This window comes from Eschrichtius robustus, unplaced genomic scaffold (genome assembly GCF_028021215.1).
Source record: "Eschrichtius robustus isolate mEscRob2 unplaced genomic scaffold, mEscRob2.pri scaffold_707, whole genome shotgun sequence".
NCBI classification, from domain to species: domain Eukaryota; kingdom Metazoa; phylum Chordata; class Mammalia; order Artiodactyla; family Eschrichtiidae; genus Eschrichtius; species Eschrichtius robustus.
In genome coordinates, this window is record NW_027175583.1 from 27,203 (window position 1) to 37,442 (window position 10,240).

Consider the following 10,240-nt stretch of genomic DNA (forward strand, 5'->3'; position numbering starts at 1 on the left):
TGTGGTGAAAAGGCCAGCGTCAGGAGGAGGGGCCTGACAAAGCCCGCCAAACGGGAGAGGACAGCAGGCTGTCCCACTCCCTGGCTCAGGGCTGCTCAGGCCCAGGGCACCTGGTACCCACTTCTCGGGGGCAAAGGTTGGAGGACAGAGACGGGGAGTTCCCTCCTTTCTCAGAAAACGTCTGACAAATGAGAAAGATGGTTGGAGCTCTGCACAAGGCAGTGAAACTGGTGGGTGTGGAGAACGTGTGACAAGCTGCAGTGTTGCCATGGATACTGACAGCAGCGTGGACCATGGCTTTCCATCGCAGAGGGGTGTTATGTGGTAAGGTTAAGGAGCAACAGGTGACGTCACTGGCCTCCAACCAAAGAAGTGTCCTGTTGTTGTTGGAGGGGAGGGGAGATGAGGGGTGGGCGGCAAGGACCAAGTGCTGAAAAACAGTAGCCTACCGTTTCGAAACTGTGTGGAAGCTAGAATCAGGGACAGAAAAGGGAGCCAAAAAGGGTCTACAGTGCCATACTGCTGAAACAGACAGCTCTCGCCCTAGGTGTGACCCTACCCTGCAGACCCTGTAAACCTTGGCAGGCAACCCCACCCCTCCTGCTTTTTGCCAGGGCTACAGAAGCCTCTCCCAACATAGGTCTACGTCACAGCTGTTCACCATGCTGATTAGGGACCCACCGGCAGTGCAGATACGGGGATTCCACCCACACTCAACACTAGGCCTGCCCTCTAGCTCTGCCCAGAGGCAGTTCCTGGCGCTGGGGAGGTGGTACTGCTTCATTGCATCTGTCCAAGGCAAGGCAGAGGTACGTTGCTGTGGTTCTACCCCACACGCCCCTGCTCAGGCTGTGCCAATTCTGAGCCTACAGAGGCACTCGGGTACAGGGATACAAGAAACTGCTCAGGGGGCGGGGGGGTGGTGGTGTGATGAATTGGGCGATTGGGATTGACATGTATACACTGATGTGTATAAAATGGATGACTAATAACCTGCTGTAGAAAAAAATAAATAAAATTCAAAAATTCAAAAAAAAAAAAAAAAAGGAAACAAACTGCTCCACTGGTATTCAGTGCTAGTACAGGAGGGATCCTACAGTATGATTATTGCCCCGCCCTCAAATCCACCCCCTCCCTCAAGCTTTGCCCCCACTGACGCACGACGTAGGCCTTAAGCCCCACCCCTGACGCCAAGCCTCCCCTCACGGAAGTTTGATCCCTGTCCCCACCAGGACCTACACCCTCCAGGTCCCACCCCCACCTAAGCCCAGCCCCTGACGCCAAGCCCCACGCTTACGGAAGTTCGATCCCTGCCCCCACCGAGCCCCACCCCTTCCGATGTCCCATCCCCTCACTCAAGTCCCATCCCTAACCTAGCCCTGCCTCCACCCAAGCCAAATCCCTGCCCCCACTCAAGCCATGTCCCACCGCTTCCCAAGCATCATCCCTGTCCCAAGCCCTGACCTCACTCAAGTCCAACTACTGTCCCCAAGCCTCCCGCCCTCATTCCCCTGTTGTCCCCACCCACACCTAAGCCCACCTCCCTAAGTCCCCACGACCCCTTCACACACCCGCTACCTCAAACATCCCTCATTCCAGAGCAGGAATATACCTGGTCAGTGGAAGTTGGTGGAGGCCAGGGGAGGAAGGGCTGAAGCCACTTTCCCTCCAGGATAAGGCCCAGAGCCACTAGTCCTGACCGCAATGGCTGTGAACAGGGTTACGTGTGGAATAGGTTCCCCTGCAATTCCTAGGCTGGTCGCGGTGCCTGGAAATGGCACGGAGTTAATGCGGTGCCATGCCTGATGTAGTGGGATCCCACTTCCAGGGGCAACCTGTAGCCACCAACCCCTGGGACGCCCAGGGAGATGGCAAGGGTCATTGTGTGGAATCCCACGCGGTTTGGATTGCTCTCTGTGCCCAGGGCGCCGACCAGTACCTGCTGGAGGTGCCTGCAGGCCGGAGCGCCTGTGCGCCACAAGCACCACGCGACCGTTGCCACTGCTCGCGCAGTGCATTCTCGGCCGGAGCCCGTGGAAGGGGGGTGTCGGGCTACAAACTCCCCGCCCCCGCTCCTGCCCCGCCCCCGCAGAGCTGCTCACGGCCCACTCGCGGCGGCGCCCGCCCCGTAGTAGCGCAGCGTGGCACCCACCATCCCCCCTCGAAAGGGGGAGCCCTCGCCCCGCCCTCAGCCAGTGTTCGCACCTAGGCGGACAGAGTTCGGATGAAACCGGGGCACCTTAAACTGCAGAGCCGGACAGAATCCAGCCTTGGACTGTGAACAGGGATAGGTGTGGAATAGGGTCCCCTGCAATTCCTAGGCTGGTCGCGGTGCCTGGAAATGGCACGGAATTGATGCGGTGCCATGCCTGATGTAGTGGGATCCCACTTCCAGGGGCAACCTGTAGCCACCAACCCCTGGGACGCCCAGGGAGATGGCAAGGGTCATTGTGTGGAATCCCACGCGGTTTGGATTGCTCTCTGTGCCCCGGGCGCCGACCAGTACCTGCTGGAGATGCCTGCAGGCCGGAGCGCCTGTGCACCACAAGCACCTCCCGTCCGTTGCCACTGCTCGCGCGGTGCATTCTGGGCCGGAGCCCTCGCGCGGTGCATTCTGGGCCGGAGCCCTCGCGCGGTGCATTCTGGGCCGGAGCCCGTGGAAAGGGGTTGTCGGGCTACAAACTCCCCGCCCCCGCTCCTGCCTAGGAGGACTCAAACCCACCAGCCACCCAGCACGCACGCACCCCCTCTCACACACGTTCAGTGACGCACACCACTCCCACAAGTACACATTCAGACTCACCTGCGAGCTCTCACACACTCTCTTGCACACTCCCACTCACTCACACACACTCGCACCTGCCCAGGGAACACGTAGTAAACACAGGTACACTCTGAATAAGGGAGAGGCAAGGGACCAGCCCCCTCCCATCCCCTCTCTTCTTGTCCTGCCCCCCAGATGCTCAGGGGCTGCTGGGAAGGGGCCGGTTGCCATTGCCCTGCTGACGGTCACGGGACCCACCTGGGGCCTCTCCCGCATCTTGCCATGCACCACGATGGGACACATCCAAGTGTCCCCACAACAAGGGACCAAGCGCACTGGGCCGAGGAGGCTGCAGGCATGGCCCTCGGGACCTCCTTCCCAACAGCCCCCGGCAGGGAGGGGCCCAATCCCTCACTCCCTCCCCCAAAGACTCTGAATCTGTTCAAAGGCAGATGGAGGGCAGCCCCCATCCATCCCCTGGGGGGAGAAGGCAGGACCCGGTGGGGGGCAGGGGATGTGGAGGAAGACGGTTCCTGGCTCCTCACCCCTGATGACAGCCGCCTCCCAGAACTGCCCCTCCAGCCATGGCCCTCCGGGAGGGGTCTCCCGGATCAGCAGTGCCTTCCACCCTGGCCGATGCCCTCCTCAGGTGGCACCGAGGGCCCCGGGGGCCCAGAGCCAGCCTCTGGGCAGGAAGGGGTCATCCCGGGGCCCCATCTACAGCCTCCCACTCACAGCACCCCCCCACCACCCCCACCCCCACCCCGCCTCCTGCCTGCTCCCAGGACACAGGAGTGATGCAGGGGAGTGGGACAGGGAGGGGGTGCCCCTGCCCCTCAGGGGGCCGCCCCGCCCGGGACTTAAGCTGGAGGACAGCTCTCCCTGCCTTTCCGAGACCCCACCCAGGGCCTGAGGGCTCTGGAACTCCTGCTGGGCGGCCCTCCTTCCCTCGGCCATCCCACACCCCCAGGTCCCCAAACGTCCCTCAGCGCCTAGACCAGGGCAGGCCGCTGCGGGCCGGCAGGGGTACACGGACCTCAGGCAGGTGGGCAGACACCCCCCCCCACCCCGGAATCCTGCACCGCGTTCCTGGCAGGGGCCTCTGACCTCACGCCCGGACCCTTCTGTGGCCGGCTGGTCCTTGGGAGGGCACGCGTGACCTCTCTGAACCGTCTGGGTGCCCCGAGCCCCCACAGAGCTGCCAGGGGTCCTGGAGCTTCGGGTCCTGCCTGCCGTCCCTCCCCCTCCCCCCGACGCCTAACCCACTGGTTCCCGGGGGCTCCCCGAGGTTCCTGGGGACTCAAACAGCCACGGCCCGTGCCCACAAGGCCCTGCCGCCCGGCTCCGTCCAGCCCAGGAGACCACACGGACCCTCTTGGACCCTGCCCGGACCATACCTCCGTGCCGACTCGGGGTGCCAGGCCACTGCCGCTGCCCCCAACCCCGACCCCACCACAGCAGCCCCTTCCCTCCATTGCCCACAGCACAGGCCAGGCTCAGCTGAAACTGTCAGGGAAATTTATTAAAGAGAAACATTGACTGAAACCATTGAACACAGGGCATAACAACACACAGAGGAACTTCTAACGGCCACCGGATCCAACGGGTCCCGGCCCCCCATCCCAGGGTCCCCAACAAGGTGCCTCTGCTGCACCCCACCGGGCGGCCCTCCATCCCCCCCCCCCCAGTCTCCCTTCCTCAGGGCCCCGCGGGTGGCCTCTCGCCAGGACGATGGGCGCCGGCAATGCCCGCTCCCCCCGGGGCAGCCCCTCCCCCTCTGGCCCACATGCCCGGGGCCTGGCCCTGCCCTATGGCGGGCACAGGACGGTCCCACAGCAGGGCACGCGCCACCGAGCCGAGGACGTGGAGTCCCGAGGAACAACGGGGTGGCCCAGCAGAGCACAGGCCCCGGGGTCCTCCCGCAGACCTCCTGCAGCCCCGGTCCAGATCTTCCTTCCCAAGGTCCCAGGTGGGCTCCCAGGTCCTGGGGTGGGCGCTGGCTGTGACCTCGTCCATCCCGTCCTCCCCGCCGGCTCCTGGGACTGGGCTCGGGGTCTCCGCGCCGGGCCGGGGTGGGGGGAACTGCTCAGAGGAGAGCACACGCACATTTCCACGACAGGAAGCAGCGCTGGGCCTGAATCTACGCCCAGAAAGCACACGTTGAGCTCACGACACTGGCCCACAGAGACCAGAGCCTTGGCTGGCACGTGGCGCACCACAGGGCTCCGCGGGGGGACGATGGCTAGGGTGTGTGTGTTGGGGGGAGGGGAGCGGGGTCTGGGGGGGTTCCTTGACACCTGGGTCCCTCTGGGGACCTGGCCTGAGGTAGAGAAGCAGCGGCGTTTCCTGGAAAGCTTAGAGGGCCTCGCCCTGTCCCTCACACAGGTGCTGCGGGCCAACAGTGACTCCATGACTGTGGCGCAGTGCCTGGACACCCTGAAGCAGATCTTCGGGAGTAAAGAGGACTATAGAACCTCACATTTAAACTTCCTCCAGACATGCCAGGGGTCCGGAGAGAAAGTCTCTGATTTTTTGCTACGGTTAGAGCCCCTGCTGCAGAACGCCCTGCAGCACAGCCCCTGGTCAGTGAGAAGCGCAGACATGATTCGCCTGAAACACGTCCTGGCTCAGGCCTCCATGAGCACCGCCCTCCAGGGCAAGCTCAAGCTCCTGGAGCAGCGAGGGTGTGCGCCCACTTTCCTGGAGTTACTGAAGCTCATTCGAGACGAGGAGGAGTGGGAGGCCACCATGGCAGTGGCCAGGGAGAAGCAGAGGCAAGTGGGAAGGGGCCGCAGGGCCTCTGGCCCCCAGGTACTGGCAGAAACCAGTGTCCCAGCCCGTCCGGTCATGGTGCAGGCACGGCTGTTTCGTGGGAGCAGCGCTGAGACCGTCCAGACAGGGGCTACCCTGTCACTGAAGCGCAGGCAGGTGCCGTGCCTCTGCGGGACTGGGGAGGAAGGCCAGAGCCAGGCAGCGTGTCCTAGGGCCGAGAACCAGCCCCCAGCAAAGCAGAAGCCTCAGCTTGCAGCAGAGGAGTTGGGAAACGAGATGGGGGCTGGGGCCATGAGCCACCCCAAGCCCGAGGAAGCATAAGCTCAAGATATCCAGGCACCCCCTCCCCTAGCAGGCAACCCAGATATTTTAACGAGGGGAAGGGGCAGTCCGCAGGAACAGTGGGGGCCTTGACTGGGGCAGAGGGGCAGGGCAGCCAGGCCCAGGCCCAGCCCCCTCGGCATCCACCAGCTGGAAGGGACTCCACCAACCAAGCCAAAGTCAGCTCAGGGAGGCACCGGCGACACAAGCGGGGAGCCACCATACCCAGCACGAGGGGTACCCGAGCCTCAGACAGAGACCCCAACACAGCAGAGGCTGAGAAAGGTATAGTCGGGGGCTCTGGCATCAGCCCTGTCTTCCGGCCACCCTCAGACGCCCACCCTGTGGGCTCTGAGCTAATGATGCTGATGGGCCCCCAGGCCACGCGGGGCCTAGAGGCGCCTCCCCCGGGGCCGCCCCTGCCGGAAGGAGCCAGCGCTGGCGCTGGCGAGGAAGAGCTGCGGGGCAGAGAGGAGGTGCCCCGGAGGGGACACCGCAGGGTCCAGCCCGTCTTCAGGATCATCTACACCGCTCGAGGGGAGCCCCGCCCCAGGAAGGCAGCCCCCTGGAGCCTCTGCGCAAGTGAGGGCCGGGGGCAGTCTCCTCCCCCTGCAGCCTGCAAGGGCAATAGGGACAAGGACAGCAAACGCTGTGAGGAGACGATCCCAGGCGAGAGCGTCAGCTCAGCTTGGCAGGCAGGGCGCTGAGTACCTGGTGGCCCAGTACCCCACAACTGGCTTTGGTGTGAGTGGGGGGTGCAGGGAAGCGTTTGTTCCAAAGGAGGAGGAGGAGGAGAGGGAGGAGACGGAGGAGGGAGACATGGAGAAGAGGACGAGGGGCAGGAGGAGGAGGGGAGGGGGGTCCGGGCAGGGTCCAAGAGAATTTGTTGGCGGGAGGGAGGAGTGTTTTGTTCTACCTAGATTTGTGCATGGCCACTGGAGACCTGGGACTGGCCTGGAGAACCACAACTCACCAGCTGCCAATGCCAAGGCCAGCCCCGAAGCCTGCCACCTGGGAGCAGCCCTGAGTGGCCAGCCCCGGCCTAGGTGAGGGGCACCTGCAGATGGCTGCCACCCACACTGGCCTGGGAGACGTTAGGGGCCACTCAAGGTGCCTGGGCCTCCCTCCCGAGAGGGGACTCCTATTCAGTGTCCCCCCTCTGGGGCAGGCTGCTCCCTGTGCTGGCAAGCCCAAATGTGTCCGTGTAGGCCCCAGAGGGACCCAGGTGTCAAGGAACCCCCCCAGACCCCGCTCCCCTCCCCCCAACACACACACCCTAGCCATCGTCCCCCCGCGGAGCCCTGTGGTGCGCCACGTGCCAGCCAAGGCTCTGGTCTCTGTGGGCCAGTGTCGTGAGCTCAACGTGTGCTTTCTGGGCGTAGATTCAGGCCCAGCGCTGCTTCCTGTCGTGGAAATGTGCGTGTGCTCTCCTCTGAGCAGTTCCCCCCACCCCGGCCCGGCGCGGAGACCCCGAGCCCAGTCCCAGGAGCCGGCGGGGAGGACGGGATGGACGAGGTCACAGCCAGCGCCCACCCCAGGACCTGGGAGCCCACCTGGGACCTTGGGAAGGAAGATCTGGACCGGGGCTGCAGGAGGTCTGCGGGAGGACCCCGGGGCCTGTGCTCTGCTGGGCCACCCCGTTGTTCCTCGGGACTCCACGTCCTCGGCTCGGTGGCGCGTGCCCTGCTGTGGGACCGTCCTGTGCCCGCCATAGGGCAGGGCCAGGCCCCGGGCATGTGGGCCAGAGGGGGAGGGGCTGCCCCGGGGGGAGCGGGCATTGCCGGCGCCCATCGTCCTGGCGAGAGGCCACCCGCGGGGCCCTGAGGAAGGGAGACTGGGGGGGGGGGGATGGAGGGCCGCCCGGTGGGGTGCAGCAGAGGCACCTTGTTGGGGACCCTGGGATGGGGGGCCGGGACCCGTTGGATCCGGTGGCCGTTAGAAGTTCCTCTGTGTGTTGTTATGCCCTGTGTTCAATGGTTTCAGTCAATGTTTCTCTTTAATAAATTTCCCTGACAGTTTCAGCTGAGCCTGGCCTGTGCTGTGGGCAATGGAGGGAAGGGGCTGCTGTGGTGGGGTCGGGGTTGGGGGCAGCGGCAGTGGCCTGGCACCCCGAGTCGGCACGGAGGTATGGTCCGGGCAGGGTCCAAGAGGGTCCGTGTGGTCTCCTGGGCTGGACGGAGCCGGGCGGCAGGGCCTTGTGGGCACGGGCCGTGGCTGTTTGAGTCCCCAGGAACCTCGGGGAGCCCCCGGGAACCAGTGGGTTAGGCGTCGGGGGGAGGGGGAGGGACGGCAGGCAGGACCCGAAGCTCCAGGACCCCTGGCAGCTCTGTGGGGGCTCGGGGCACCCAGACGGTTCAGAGAGGTCACGCGTGCCCTCCCAAGGACCAGCCGGCCACAGAAGGGTCCGGGCGTGAGGTCAGAGGCCCCTGCCAGGAACGCGGTGCAGGATTCCGGGGTGGGGGGGGGTGTCTGCCCACCTGCCTGAGGTCCGTGTACCCCTGCCGGCCCGCAGCGGCCTGCCCTGGTCTAGGCGCTGAGGGACGTTTGGGGACCTGGGGGTGTGGGATGGCCGAGGGAAGGAGGGCCGCCCAGCAGGAGTTCCAGAGCCCTCAGGCCCTGGGTGGGGTCTCGGAAAGGCAGGGAGAGCTGTCCTCCAGCTTAAGTCCCGGGCGGGGCGGCCCCCTGAGGGGCAGGGGCACCCCCTCCCTGTCCCACTCCCCTGCATCACTCCTGTGTCCTGGGAGCAGGCAGGAGGCGGGGTGGGGGTGGGGGTGGTGGGGGGGTGCTGTGAGTGGGAGGCTGTAGATGGGGCCCCGGGATGACCCCTTCCTGCCCAGAGGCTAAAAGTTTTTGAAAATCATTTAATGTATGTAAGTGATCAGTACATATCTCAATTTTCTGTGGAATAATTTTTGTGGCATCGATAAATTTTCCCAGATAAGCAAAAGGGGATGTTTTTTGAATCTTTTCATCTGCTATTACTAGACCAAAATTTTGAAGTGATCTTTGTAGTTGTTCAAGGGCATGCTGTAACATAGTAACATTAGAGTGAGCTAATAATATATCATCCATGTAATGAATTAAATATAAAGAAGGAAACTGAAGACGGACAGGTTGCAATGCCTGAGCAACATATCTCTCACATAAAGTAGGACTATTAGCCATACCTTGAGGCAACACCTTCCACTGATATCGTTGCATAGGCTCTCGAAAGTTAACAGCAGGCACACTAAATGCAAAACGCTTTTTATCTTCACGATGCAAGGGAATAGTAAAAAAACAATCCTTTAAATCTATAACAATAATATGAAAAGTATGAGGAATGGCTGAAGGAGAAGGAAGACCGGGTTGTAATGCTCCCATAATTAACATAGTTTGATTGACAGCCCTTAAATCTTGTAATAGTCGATATTTTCCTGACTTTTTTTGTATAACGAATATTGGAGTATTCCAAGGACTAGTAGAAGGTTCTAAATGTCCTAATGATAATTGCTCATTAACCAATTGACGAGCAGCTAATAATTTCTCCTGAGTCAGGGGCCATTGGTCCATCCACACAGGTGAATCACTCAACCGTGTTATGGGATCAGCAGTGAGTGGAGGAGACTCCAAGGCCCCTAAGAAAAACCCAGTCCCTGTCTATTAGTGAAAGTCCTTGGAACAGCAGGTTCAACAATTCCCTGTTGATTAATGCCTAAGCCTCCATTAGGAAGAAAACCTTGGTTCAATAACATACTAGTCACAGTAGAGTTAGGGCTACATAATAACACTCCCATATCTTTAAGTATATCATGGCCCCATAAGTTAACGGGCAATCCAGGAACAATGTAAGGTTGAAAATAACCCATGTGCCCCTCCTACTCGTCGCGGCGTAGCGTCCGCGGGGGGTGGGGGTGTGCCGCGGCGGCGGCGGCGGCGGCAGCGGCGGCTTCTTGGGCGATTACTGCCATCGCCGCGCGCGCGCGCGCGCTCGCGCTCGCTCGCTCGCTCGCTCCCGTCCCTCTTGCGCTCTCTCCGGCTATAGTATCAATCATAGCTGTTGTAAAAGGGGCTGTAGCCCCGTATTGGGCACATGCTGCCTTCAGATCTTTCAAAACTTTAAAAGGGATAGCCTGATGTTCCCTAATACCCTGCTGAGGATTATTAGGATCTGGTCTTTCGATAACCGGGCAGCAAAACAAAGGATCTTCTCTCTGCACTGCCCCTAGAACAGCCCTCTGCAGCGGGCTTAAAGGGACAGCATCATGTGATTTACCCACATTCAATTTTTTAAGAGACTTTTCCACCAGAGCTAATAAAACATCATCCTTAGGATATTTATTCCTTTCATATCGTGCAGCTTCCTCAGCAAGATCAAAAGGCACATCCTCATCTGAAAAAGGA

At 61.6% G+C, this 10,240-nt stretch overlaps 1 protein-coding gene across 1 annotated transcript; it reads left to right on the plus strand.

Annotated features, from left to right (window-relative positions):
- The first annotated feature begins 5,002 nt into the window (after nucleotides 1–5,002).
- Nucleotides 5,003–5,857, plus strand: LOC137758168 (paraneoplastic antigen-like protein 5). The gene has a single exon (XM_068534424.1). The coding sequence runs from the start codon at nucleotides 5,003–5,005 to the stop codon at nucleotides 5,855–5,857; it is 855 nt and encodes a 284-aa protein (XP_068390525.1).
- The last annotated feature ends 4,383 nt before the right edge of the window (nucleotides 5,858–10,240 follow it).

Excerpts from the sequence above, each read along its gene's own strand:
- LOC137758168 (XM_068534424.1), top strand. The coding sequence starts at position 5,003 with ATGGCTAGGGTGTGTGTGTTGGGGGGAGGGGAGCGGGGTCTGGGGGGG.